This window comes from Equus quagga, chromosome 17, assembly GCF_021613505.1.
Source record: "Equus quagga isolate Etosha38 chromosome 17, UCLA_HA_Equagga_1.0, whole genome shotgun sequence".
In the NCBI taxonomy this organism is placed as follows: Eukaryota; Metazoa; Chordata; class Mammalia; order Perissodactyla; family Equidae; genus Equus; species Equus quagga.
Genome location: NC_060283.1, coordinates 1,197,600 through 1,209,988, shown reverse-complemented (window position 1 = coordinate 1,209,988; position 12,389 = coordinate 1,197,600). Strand labels below are relative to the sequence as shown.

Here is a 12,389-nt window from a genome sequence, read left to right as displayed (position 1 = left end):
GTCGGCGCCGCCCTACACCCACCCGCACCCGTCCGTGGTGATGGGCGGGCAGGGGAGGAAGCGGAAGCCGAATCTGCTCTCGGCCGTGCTCTGCACAGACAGCGCCACCATCGGGCAGCTCCGGTCCACGGTCTTCCGGCACACCTGCGGGGCGCCGGGTCTGAGAGTTGCGCGGGCGGGGGCGGGGGCGGGACCCGGCAGGGCGAAGAGGGGCGGGGCGGGGAGAGGTGGGGAGGGACGGAGAGAGGAGAGGCGGGGCAGGGAGAGAAGGACTGGGGCCAGGCGGGGAGGGCTGCCCCGGACACCAGTACGCGCGCACTCACCCGGACCTTGGGCTCCTTCCTAGCCTGGCTGATCTCGAGACCCAGCCCGGCCTCTGCGTGGGAGAATGATGGGGTGGGGTACGGCCGGCCGCCCTCTCCCTGCTGGTCCGCCCCTGCCTCCGCGTCCCCGCGCGCGCTCACCCGGGAGGGCGGGCAGGAGCTCTGGCGTGTGGGTCTCGGTGCGCTCCGGGCGCGCAGGCACAGCCCGCGGGCGGAAGAGCTTGCCGCTACTTAGGCGCGGCAAGGGGACCCGCGTCCTAGTGGGGCGAGGGTGTCGTGAGGGTCCGAGCCCGCCCGCGGAAGGAGTGGTCCTGACGGGGCCTGGGGAGGTGGGGACCTGGCAAGGGCGGGACCTGGGTACGTGGGTGGGGGTCCTGGCGGGGACCTGGCCTGGGGAGGTAGGGGGCGGTCCTAGCAGGGAGTGTGGGGGATAGGTTTTGCAGGAGAGGGGCCTGGGGAGGAGGCGAAGACCGAGGGACCTGCTGTCCCTACCCGGGCCTCCTGCGCCCGGCCCGGGCCTCCCGCACCCGGCCTTTGCCCGGAGGTTGAGGCCGGCGCGGCTGCTCCCCCTGGTCGGCCCCGCGCCCGGCCTCTGAGAGCGGGAAGCAGTCGATGGACAAGTCGGTGTTATCAGTGAAGACCCTCGAGTGGGGGGTCACGCAGTGCGGGGCCTGGTACTCGGTGAGGACCTGTGGGGCCAGGAGGGCTTGGCGGTCACCCCCACCCCGCGAGGTCCGCTGGCACCCCAGCCCCCGCTGGGACCCGCACTGACCTCGCCCTTGGGGTTCAGGAGGAGAGTAACGCAGCTTCGGCTGGAGTGGAAGTGGACGGGCTCCCCACCCAAGAAAGAGGACGGCTGCTTCTTAGTGCTGGGGGGCCCCTCACCCCACACCTGCGGACGGCAGGGCGGCGGGTGAGGGGCGGCGGGGCGGGGCCGGGGGCCGCACGGGCAGCGGGAGCGGGGCGCACCGTGATGTGGTGCCGCGGCGCCAGCAGCGTGCCGGCCGGGAAGCGGTAGGTGGCCACGGGGAAGTCGCGCACCAGCTGCTGCAGCATGCAGCCGCCCAGGTCGGCCGTCTCCTCTAGCGACTGGTTGAGGATGCGGACGAACCTCTCGTGGCGGCTCACGGCCACGATCTTCAGGCAGCAGCCCGACGCGCTGGGGCGGGCCAGGGAGGGAACGGGCGCTGTGCAGAGACGCTTGGGCCCAGCCCACCCAGCCCCTCTAGGAGACCAGCTCCTGGCCGTGCGCCCCAAGCTGTCACCCCTCACCTCCAACGGTGCCCGGGATGCCCAGAGTCGGGACCTGCAAAGGACTCCGGCACGACGACGACAGTCTTTCCCTGCCAGTCCCCGGCGGTTTTCTGGAGACCCAGGGAGAGGACGCCTGTCCCGGAGTGGGACCCCCATGTAGAGAGCCCACTGGGGATATCTCTTGTGAGGCTGGACCTGGCTTGCAGCCCCCTAAAGGTCCTCGTAGGAGACGAGCAGTGCCCGGGGTCAGAGCTGGGGTAGGAGGGATGGCTGGACCCTAGGACCTGAGAGGAGCAGAGTAGTTGGCAATACTTGTTGAGGGGGTGGGAATTCGAGCCAGAATAGGGTGGCACGGGCAGGAGTCCCCCAAAGACAACCGTAACCCCTACGGATGAGGCTGGAGAGGCCCCAGTGGCCTTGCTCTGGGCTACCCTAAAGGCCAGACAGTTGGGGACATAGTTTAGGGCTTTGGACCGAGATCACAGTCCTGCAGGGGCAGGAGAGGGCAGTAACCAGGGGAGACTCACCCCACCACCTTCAGGCTCTGCCTGGTAGTCCCTGCTGCAGCTCCTCACCTGCGCCACAGGCTGCTCAGAAGCACGGCCTAGTGCCTGGGGCAGGGGCCTTGTCACCTTCTGCTTGAGATGATGCTTGGCCTTGAGATGATGCTTGGCCTTGAGATGATGCTGGGAACTGCTGGATTCAGAGATGGAGCCCCCCGAGCTGCTGGTGCCCACCAAGGGCAAGGCGCTCCACTCCACGCTCTTGAGACGATGCTCTGCACCGTACTTGCGCAGCTCTGAGCCCCACTCCTCAGGTGTTGAGGCTGGTGAGAGCTGGGGGGGCGGTGGGGGCCGGGCGTGCCTGCTGACCACGATCTGCTCACTGCCTGCTGGACTTTGGCTCCTCGACCCCAGCCCTGCGCCCATCCAGCCTCCTCAAAGTGGGAGGGGCACCCCAAGTGGTGGTCCTAGTCCCTAGGACCCAGCCTGGAAAAAGGGCTCATGGGAGGCCAGAGATGGTCCAGGAGCCTTTTCCCTTCATCCCTAATCCCATCCTACAGATCTGAGAACTGATTCTTGGGAGGTCTAAGTGACTTGTCCAGGATCGCTAAAGGGTGGAGCTTGGACCTTGGTCCACGTCTGCTAAGGCAAGCCCTCCCCTCCCCTGGCCCCTGGGAAGTCCCGCCAAGCGCAGTTACTTTTGATCTAAGTTGGACTCCATGCTGGTGAAGAGGTTGGGGTACCGGTGGGCAATGCTGTTCCAGTCCACATCCTCCAGCCGGAAACCCTGAGCAGGAAGCAACAGGCATGTGACCCTCCCCTCCTGCAGGGCTGCAGAGGCATGAACACATGTGAGGGGCCTTGCTCACCTCCCCAGAAGCGGAGATGTTCCCGTTCTCAGAGAAGTCACTGAAGTCCATTAGGGTCTCCGCGGTCACCACCTGCAAGAGGGGACAGGAGGCCAGCGGGCAGGGGTTTGGGGCAGGGCACCCTTCCCCCGATGGCACCTGTCCCCTTTGACCTCACCAGCCCCTGAGGCACACAGGTGGTTGGGACCACAGGGTTCGTGGTTTCTCCCTCTCCCATCCATGGGCCCAGAGGCAGCCCGAGGGGGACAGGCTTCCCAGGCAGGCCAGAGCCCCAGCAGAAGCACCAGTGGAGGGGGCACGCTGGCTGTCACGGGAGGTCCAACGAAGGCTGTCAAGTGGGGCAGGGCCCCACCAGCACAGGCTTACCTCCACACTGCCAGTGGAAGACCGCAGCACGCGGCCCACCCAGGAGGACTGGGCCAGTTGCAGGAGGCAGGACTTCTGGAAGCCCTGCAGCTCAGCCTCCATCTGCTGCAATGTGTTCATGGTCTGCAGCAGCTGCTCCTCCAGTTGAGCCTTCTCCTGCTCCAGGAGGGCCCATAGGTGGAGCAGGGCCTTCTCCAGACCCGGCCTCCAAGGCTGCCCCCACCCCCGACCTTCACCCCAGCTTGGGTCTCCTGGCCCACTCCCTGATCCCACCACCCCTCACCAGCTGGGCCTGTTCCTTCTGCTCTTTCAACTCAAGAGTCAGCTTCTGGACCTGGTTCTGCAGGAACTTCTGCTGCCTGCACAAACTCCTGGGGGAAGGGGCAACCTCAGCAGCCCCCACCTCTGGGTCAGCAGCCAAGGAGGGGAGAAGGAGGAGCTCCACTTCACTGCCACTAGGGCCCCAAGGGCACAGAGTGTGGCTGGGTCAGGCCACGGCAGGCTCTGAGAAGTCTGGGTCGGAGGTGGGGTCGAGGTTGGGTTCGGGCCCCATCAACATGTTCAAGGTTAGGGGCTGGGCAGGGTCACAGCATGTTAACTTTTCCAAGGTTAGGTTGGGGATCTGGGACAGGTAAAGGCTAGGAACAGAGGCAAAGGTCAGGGTAAGGGTCAGGATGGGGGTCATGTTGGACTCTTGGTCAGGCTCAATGGTTGGGGTTGGAGTCAGACAAAAGCCAGGACTTAGAGCCAGGAAGGGGCTGGGTTGGGCTGGGGGATGAGTGCTTTACTGCTGACCTCTCAGGTGGAAGCCCGGCCACCTCCTGCAGGATGCGGCAGTGCTGGGGGCCCCAGCTGTTCTGGATGGCCCACCTCAGGGCCTGGATCTCCAGTTCCCGCTGCCCCCACAGCAGCCGCAGGGTGCGGGGGTCCAGGGACTCGGGGGCCAACCTGCAATGTCAGTGCACCAGCCACTTGATCAGGCCCTGCCAAGTGGCCAGCCACCCCTTCCCCCCACTTACTTCGGGTTGGTAGAAGAGACCATCCGTGTGGAGTTTGGCTTGGTGTCCTGTGGGCACGTGGGGGCCACTGGGCCTGCTGGTGTGCTGGCTGCAGGCCCCAGGTGGCCACTGACCAGCTCTTGGTCTCCCCGGGATGGGAGAGCCTCTTCCTTGGCTTCTTCAGTCTCCTGGTGAGACTCAGGGGCCATTCTTGATGTTCTTGGGGGGCTGAAAGGGGTAATGGGACTGTCTGCCCTGTGTCCTGTGTGTGGGCACCCCTACGGGGCTCTCCTTACATGATCACATGCACACGTGAGTGTCTGACAACCCCAGACAGCAGCACTGGTTCACAGAGTGTCAGTCTCCAAGGAGGCCCTTGTGTGTATGTGTGTGTCTCTCCCACAGGACACCAGACCACCGGTCCCGTGGGTGGCCACACCCATATGTTTCCGACCAGGCCAGGGCAGCAGGTCACCTGGTATTCACACATTCCCTGTTGTCTCCTCCCTGTCTCTCTTACCCTCCAGGACCCGAGGTCATGCCCCTCAGCCTAAAGCAGAGGGTCCCCAGAGGTGCTGGTCCTTCACCCGGGACACCCATGTTCCCCCAGACCCAGGGCCCTACTGCCAACACTCACCTGAAGCCTGAAGTCCAAGCAGGCCTAGGAGGAGAAAGGCTTTATAGCGTTGCCATGGATACCAGCACCCAGAAGGGGAGGGGCTGTTTGTTGCTAGGAGCCTCCAGGCAGACCCCTGGAGACCCCTGACCAGGGCCCTGAGTGTACCCTCCTGGTCTAGCCTCAAGGAGAAGCTGTAAGAGCCTGAGCTGCTGCCCAGCTAACCTCAGCAGGCCCAGAGACCACAGAGTGACCAGCCTGGCCTCCCATGGTCACCCATTCAGCCCTGGGGAAGGCTCCCACAGTCCCTCCCACAGCCTCTTTGCCCTCAGTGGCTGACGCCCACCTACCTAACCCCCAGCCAGAAGCCTCTCATCCTGCCCAGCTCCATCTCCACCACCTGGGCCACTGAAGGGAGCCCTGGGGACAGCCCCATAACCATGACCCTCTGCCCCAGGACAAAAGTGAGGTCCCAGACTTGCCCCACAAGACCTGTGCCCTCCAGCCTTCGGCCCACCCCACCCCACCTTCATTCATCCATCATTCATTCATTCAGACTTTCAACTTTAGCTCAAGTAGTGCCTCCCGTGTGCCCGGCAGGATGCAGGCAGGCAGGCAGGAGGACCTCCCACTGACCTCCCAGTCCGGTTAGGGCAGAGCAGGCTCTGAATGCCCTCGCTGCTGGTCCACACAGACAGCACAGAGGCTGTGAGAGGTTCCTGGTGCTGAGCTGGCTTGAGTTCTCAGCTCAAGCAGGGACAGGGGGCAAGACAGCATGACTGGCCAGGCAGGGGTGTCCGCAGCTCGGGAGGGCTCTGAGCCCCAAGAAGGGGTGGAGGGAAGCAACCTCAGGGCCCTTTGTCCCTGGCACCCTCAGGGCGGGCCCCCTCCCCACCGGGACTGTCAGCCCGGCTGCAGCGAGAGAGAACCCGGCCCAGTGGCTGCAGCCCACACTCTGCCTCCATCCCGCGGGGCTCAAAGACCACCCCCTCGACCCCTGTGCGTTCCCACGACGGCGCCACGGGCCCTGGAGGGGCGGGGCCGGCGGGGCCCTGGCCCTGGGGGCCCATGAGCCCTGGAGGGGCGGCTCTGGCCCCGCTGCTCCTCTGAGCGAAGGCTGGACTGCAAGGAGGGCGGGAGGAGGCTCCCAGGCCGGCGCCCCTTCGCTGGGCGGGGGACTCGTCAGACCGGGCTGCCGCCGAGGAAGTCGGCCTAGGAGCGGGGCCAGACACCTGCCCCACGCGCCGCCCGCGGGCCAGACGCGCTTCCGCGTTGTTCGCGGGCCTGGGGCGTGCGTGGACCTGGGCTCGGCCCGGCCACCGCTTCGCCGGGCCCCGCCCACACCTGGGCGCCGCCAGGGGCGGGGCGGGCAGCGAGCCAATGGGGAGGGGAGGGGCGGGGCACAGAGGAGGCAGCCAATGGGCGTCAGCGCGGGGCGGGCGAGGCGCGCCGTGGGGCCAATGGGACGCGCGGGGCGGGGCGCGCGGGCTGCTGGCCAATGGCGTGGCGGGCCGGGCGCGCCCGCTGTGCTGGAGGCGGCAGGTTGCGGCGGCGGCGGCGCCGGGCGCCGGCCGCCTGGCAGGAGCCGGTTCGAGGCCGGGTCCCGGAGGCCAGCGAACACCCAGGTGAGCCGCGCGGGGTCCCGGAGCCTCTCGAGTGCGAGTTGGGGCCTGGGAGCAACTCCGGCGGAGCGGCGCGAGCCGGGCCTCCTTGGGGGCCGCGCCGCACCTGCACCCGCCCCGCGCGGCGACGGCGGCCTCGGGGGCGGGGGCAGCTACTGGCGGGAGCGGAGAAGGGGCTGCCCGCGCCGGCTGGGCCGAGGGCCGAGTGCGGGGGGTCGTGTTTGCGTGGGGCGGCGCCCCGCAGGAGGGGCAGTGCCCTCGCGCCAGGTGACCGGGGGCAGGAAGTCCTGCATCTGGTTAATGATTCGCCTTGTTCCGGGAGCAGGGCGGGGCGAGAGGCGGCTGGAGTGGGAGCCTGGAAGAGCTCCGGGAGGGCGGACTGGGAACCCTTGGGGGGCTGGTCTTGACGACCCCCACCCCAGGAATGCGTGGCCTGCGGGTGGGGCTCGGCTAGGCTAGCAGAGCTGAATCAGCTCTGGGGGTGAGGGCCGGCCCAGAGGAGAAAAAGGGGAGGGCCAGGCCTGACCCTGTGGCCTTTACCCTCCCTGCAAGACAGGGATGCTCTCAGGGCTGGCAGCCATGGAGCTGAAGGTGTGGGTGGACGGCATCCAGCGTGTGGTCTGTGGGGTCTCAGAACAGACCACCTGTCAGGAAGTGGTCATCGCACTAGCCCAAGCAATAGGTGAGTCCTCTTAGGCAGGGACAGGCCTAGCAGGTGCACCTGGGGTGGGGCCCGGCCCTCTGGCCCCTTCTTCCCCCAAGGAGGGTGGGACTGGTTGCTGATCTCTCTTGCCCTCCCCCAACCCCTCAAGCCAGGTGGACAGAGAGTGGGGGGATATAGGCTGACCTCTCTCCCCCTACCCTAGGCCAGACGGGCCGCTTTGTGCTCGTGCAGCGTCTTAGGGAGAAGGAACGGCAGCTGCTGCCCCAGGAGTGTCCAGTGGGTGCCCAGGCTACCTGTGGACAGTTTGCCAGCGATGTCCAATTTGTCCTGAGGAGGACAGGGCCCACCCTTGCTGGGAGGCCCTCCTCGGACAGCTGCCCACCCCCTGAGCGCTGCCCAATCCGCGCCAGCCTCCCCCCGAAGCCGCGACCAGCGCTGGGCCGTGAGCCCCACAAAACACTGACCTTCAGCCTGGGGTGCCCTGCGCTGGCCCCTGGTCCTGCACCACGGGAGCCTGTGGCCCCTGTGGCACCAATGCCAGGCTGCTGCACAGACCTGCAGGGCCTGGAGCGCAGGGTGCAGAGGAATGCCGCGGAGCTGGGCCAGGAGGCTTTCTGGGAGCAGGAGCTGCGGCGGGAGCAGGCTCGGGAGCGTGAGGGGCAGGCACGCCTGCAGGCGCTGAGTGCGGCCACTGCCGAGCATGCTGCCCGGCTGCGGGCCCTGGACGCCCAGGCCCGCACCCTGGAGGCCGAGCTACATCTGGCCGCAGAGGCCCCTGGGGCTCCCTCGCCCACAGCATCAGCCACGGAACGCCTGCGCCAGGACCTGGCTGCCCAGGAGCGGCAGAGCGCGGAGGTGCAGGGCAGCCTGGCCCTGGTGAGCAGGGCTCTGGAGGCAGCCGAGCACGCCCTGCAGGTGAGCCCGCAGGACCCTGCACTCCTGCTGGTTTCCCCGACACGGCTGGATTGGGGGTTGGTCTCAGGGTCAGACTAGGGAGAGCACGAGGTGTGGAGCCTCATGGCTGTGCCCCCTGAGGGTCCCATGTGCCCCAGGCCCAGGCCCAGGAGCTCGAGGAGCTGAACCGGGAGCTGCGTCAGTGTAACCTGCAGCAGTTCATCCAGCAGACTGGGGCTGCACTGCAGCCGCCCCCACGGCCGGAGAGGGCTGCCCCCGGCACACAGGTCAGAGCGGTTCTGGAGGGAGGCCAGGTCGGTGGGGGGCCTGGCCCAGCCCCAAGCTGACCTGCTCTCCCCATAGGATCTTCTGCCTCCAGCCAGAGAAGGGCCCCTCACAGGAGCCCCCCGGAGTCCTGCCCTAGTGTCCAGCCTGAGTCCAGAGAGTATGTCTGTCTCTCCTACTCTGGGTGGGACAAGGGCCTCCTATGGTCCCCTCAGCCCCTTCAGCCTGTGTCCTCTCCACAGTTGCCCCTATAAGGCAGAACTCCTGGAGGTAGCAGCTCTCACCCCAGAGTGGACATCCACTGCCTGCCCAGCCCTGGGCTCTGATGACACGAGCGAGGGCAGCCAAGGCCAGCCCAGCCTGGACGACAGAAGAAGAGTCGGTGGTCACAGAGGACTCCTTCCCTCATGCAGTGGGAAGCTCTGGTGCCCTGAGCCCGAGACAGAACACCTCAGAGCCATGGGGTTTCTGCTGAGGGAGGCTGCGGGAGGCTGAGGACTCTCGCTCTAGTCCTTGCCAAATCTGCCAAGCCCCCTGGAGAAGCATGGGGCATGCCCAGCTCAGAACTCTCTAGTTCCCAAAGGTCATGGCTCCTTGTTGGGGACGGGAGATGCATGGACACTGTGCTCAACCCCTGAGTGTGTGCTTGCACGTGGGAGGTATCCTTCACTGTGTATGTGTGTATGCTGCCTCCCCTACCCCTACCCCACCACTGAAACCTCAATAAATTGCTCAAAGTGGCTTGAGTGTGTCCTGAGGTTGCACTGGAAGGGGTCTGTGGGGTCTAGACCTTGAGGCTCCACCCAGAGTCACTGGAGAATATCCAGAGCTGACCACAGCCAGGGCTCCTGAGAAGGGGGTCTCCCAGGGGCCGGCAGTCACTTGGGTCCAGGGCTGGGGCTCTCAGGGCCTCACATTTCAGGCTGCTGTGCCCACCCACCCCAGGGGCTCTCCTTGGCAGCCCGAGCCTGGGGATGGAGTTGGAGGATCTGGGGCCTGAAGGTGCCTCAGCCCTGGCCTGGGTTTCTGTCCAGACCCCTCTCCTGCCTGGTCTCTTCCTCCCCAGCAGCAGGAACTGCCACCCCCTCTGGAGTGGCTCCTGGACTTGAAGACTCAAGGACGTGCCAGACCCGCCTGTCAAGTTTACTGAGTCTGAGAGTTCGCGGGGGCGGGTCCCCGGACTCCTGGGTTGGCAAGGCTGAGGGAGCTTTCCCAGGGGAGCTTTGTAGGCCCCATGAGGGTGTGGCCACCCTGCCTCGCAACACCCCCCTCTGCTCCCCAGGTGGGTGTGAGGCCTCTGCTGCGTGCCTGCAGCCTTGAAGTTGGGGCAGGGCGATGTCCAAACACTGGCCTGGTCCTGGGGTGGGCCACAGGCTCCCAGCTCCGAGGGCTGTGGCTGAGATTGGAGAACTTTGTGATGGCCAGAAGCCGGGGGCTCTGAGGCTAGGGTACAGCCATGGGTATTAGAGAATAGGGAATGGGGACATCCTAGATTATGTGCGTCTTTGTGCTGAGTTTGGGGGCTGGAAACTTTGGGGTGGATTCAGCCTTCTCCTGGGGTGGCCCCTGAGCTAGGCCTGGCATTCCCTACTTCCTTTGGGGCAGACCATAGGGGACATGAAGTTCTGAGCTTGAGGAGCAAGGAGGACACCAAGGGGCAAGGCCACCAAGAGCACAGCTTGTGGGGAGTAAGCAGATCTGGGTACTTGCTGCCTGAGATGGAACAGGGACAGGGAGTGGACGGACAGGACAGGCAGGAGTAGGCGGCTTCTGAACCCAGTGTCAGAGGAACCCAGCCCAGGCTCTGCGGAGCCCCTAGCCCAACCCCACTCCTGTCTACACTCCACTCCCACCCGAGTCCACTGGCCCACTCGCAGCAGCCTGTTCCTGGGGGACTGGACTGGCCTGACTATGGCCTTAGACACGGCCAAGCCCAGGGTCACATGGGGTGCAGCCTGGAGTGCAAAGGCTGATGGGGCCGTGCCCTGGGTGGGAGGGCTGGAGGCTATGGGCCATCACCGCCAGGTCCAAGGGGCCTGCTCCCCTCACCCACAGCCCACCTGTGCTCAGGAGAGTCAGATGTACCTCTGGGCACTAGCCCTGAGCCCCAGCATGCGGTCATCTGCCAAACTGAGCACACAGGCCAGCAGGGTCGAAGCCAGGTGCCACCCAGGGACCACCCTACACACACAGGACATGGGGCAGCATTAGCCTACACCCTCCCGCTGTCATGTGCCTCCCCACCCGACAAAGGGAAGCAGGCACGGAGCTGGCAGATCTCGCACACCGCGGTCTCCTGTGTCTGTTTTCAGGGAACACCTGTTCCTTCTGAAGCCACCTGTCCCTGGTCTGCTGCTGGCTCTGAGGAAGCTCGTGAGCCCTCTTCTCCACCTCGGAGGGGTCCTCAGGCAGCCACTGCTCTCTGGGGTGAGCAAGGGGGTAAAACCTTCCTCCTCTCTGGCTGTTCCAGGTGGACAAAATCTCAAACCCCCAAAAAGTTCCCAGAAGTGCTTCAGATCACTAAGCAAACCTCTGAGTTGGTGAAAAGTTTACTTTTGAGTTTTAAGCTCATTGAAAACAACGACATGAGATGTGCGGAGGTGCAGAAAGGCCCAGCTCCCCGCAGACGTCCAGTCCACGGCAGGGCAGGACCAAGCCAGGCCAGGCCAGCTCCCCACACGAGCTGAGGCCGGACCCTGCCTGGTGTAAGTACGGGCGGAGGCAGCATCATCATTGTCGCTCTGCAGGGCCAGGCTGTGATGGGGGAGGACGCTGGGCCCCTACTGACCTCAGAGTTCCTGCTGGCCCCCAGCGCAGAATGCCCTCCATGGCTGGCTGAGGACACCAGGGTCCACTGAGGGTCGCCCACAGTAAGTTGTTGCCCCATGGCAGCAAATCAGGTCGGCTGGTTCTCAAGCCCAAGACCACCCACAGCCTCCCCGTCACCTGCAGCCCCTGGCCTGGCCAAGCCTCCTGGGTGTGACACAATACGCCACCCTGACTGTTAGGACAGGGTCTCTCCAAAGGCAAATCCAAGTCCAGGCAAGGCCCTGACTAAGCTGCCTCTCTCAGCTCCAGCTGTCAACCCCCGCTGCCCAGGATGGGGACGGGGCCTGCCGCAGGCGTCCTGGCGCCCACAGGCCTTGAGGCTGCTCTAACACCCAGCAGTCAAGGCAGGCCTGGCAGATAGACAGGTGCAGGTCGCTGGACACCACAAATGGTCCTCGGCATCCTGACTCCCTTAGTGGCCTCGCTGAAAGAACAGGAATGCACAGAAAAGCCAAGTCTGTCACTCTCTTCCTTAAGAAAGTTCCCAGAGATGCCCCTCAGGAGGCTGGCCCTGGAGGCTCCAGTGAGGATGGCCGAGGGTCTGGCCACAACACCCGTGCCTGCCCAGGGCTGCCCTCAGCTTGGCGACATCCAGAAGTCTCTCCGAGGAACTCTGCACAGCCTGGCACCCTGAGACACACAAGGAAAAGAAAGTTCCCTCCAAGAGGGCATCTGGCCCAACCGAACCCCCTCGTGCCGAGGGAAGCGAAGCCCCCCGAATGTACCCCCTTTCGCCCCCGCCCCCCGCTACTGCTGGACGCAGACAGGCAGATCCTGTCCATAGGGGCGCCCTCGCCCCTCCCACCCCCGCACCCCCGCCTTGTCGCACGCCCTCCGACCCGGTGTGGCCGCCCCCTGCCCGAGAGAGCAGGGTCACAGAGGGGCCAGGACGGTCGCGCTGCCCAGGGACAGATCAGCCGCTGTCACACGCACAGTGGGTCCGGAGCAGCGCAGTGTGCGGTGGGCAGTGGCTACCCTGCGCCTGGAGGGACCGCTGGACGGGCAGAGGGGTCCGTCCCCCACCCCCGACCCCTCCCTCCCCTCCAACTTGGGCGTCCCAGCCCCCGCCCGCCGGCCTGGGCCCCCTCGCGCGTCACCTGCGACCCCGGCACGGGGCCGTGGCCGGCTCTCGGCCCAACTTCGGCTGCGGCCGCGGCCCCCTCGCG

At 65.8% G+C, this 12,389-nt stretch overlaps 2 protein-coding genes across 7 annotated transcripts; one reads left to right on the top strand and one right to left on the bottom strand.

The window, feature by feature from the left end:
- Window positions 1-12: 12 nt before the first annotated feature.
- On the bottom strand, window positions 13-6,241 carry LMNTD2 (lamin tail domain containing 2). 5 transcript variants are annotated; one of them, XM_046644861.1, is made up of 16 exons: window positions 5,566-6,241; window positions 4,951-4,974; window positions 4,335-4,541; window positions 4,111-4,263; window positions 3,599-3,686; window positions 3,316-3,471; window positions 2,950-3,021; window positions 2,779-2,867; window positions 2,105-2,444; window positions 1,596-1,861; window positions 1,293-1,482; window positions 1,096-1,215; window positions 816-1,012; window positions 465-580; window positions 324-376; window positions 13-144 (listed from the first exon to the last, which is right to left on the bottom strand). In XM_046644861.1, exons 3-16 carry the CDS (start codon window positions 4,520-4,522, stop codon window positions 13-15), a joined length of 2,160 nt encoding a protein of 719 aa, XP_046500817.1. In that variant the 5' UTR covers window positions 4,523-4,541; window positions 4,951-4,974; window positions 5,566-6,241. The 5 variants fall into 5 exon arrangements, with proteins under 5 accessions (XP_046500817.1, XP_046500819.1, XP_046500821.1 ...); XM_046644863.1 differs by lacking the exon at window positions 4,951-4,974; XM_046644865.1 differs by having other exon boundaries at window positions 2,153-2,444; window positions 4,335-6,241.
- Window positions 6,242-6,380: 139 nt separating this feature from the next.
- RASSF7 (Ras association domain family member 7) lies at window positions 6,381-8,834 on the top strand. Of its 2 annotated transcripts, none has more exons than XM_046643889.1 (6): window positions 6,381-6,554; window positions 7,104-7,233; window positions 7,418-8,130; window positions 8,268-8,396; window positions 8,473-8,554; window positions 8,637-8,834. In XM_046643889.1, exons 1-6 carry the CDS (start codon window positions 6,390-6,392, stop codon window positions 8,666-8,668), a joined length of 1,251 nt encoding a protein of 416 aa, XP_046499845.1. In that variant the 5' UTR covers window positions 6,381-6,389; the 3' UTR covers window positions 8,669-8,834. The 2 variants fall into 2 exon arrangements, with proteins under 2 accessions (XP_046499845.1, XP_046499846.1); XM_046643890.1 differs by having other exon boundaries at window positions 6,404-6,554; window positions 7,108-7,233.
- The last annotated feature ends 3,555 nt before the right edge of the window (window positions 8,835-12,389 follow it).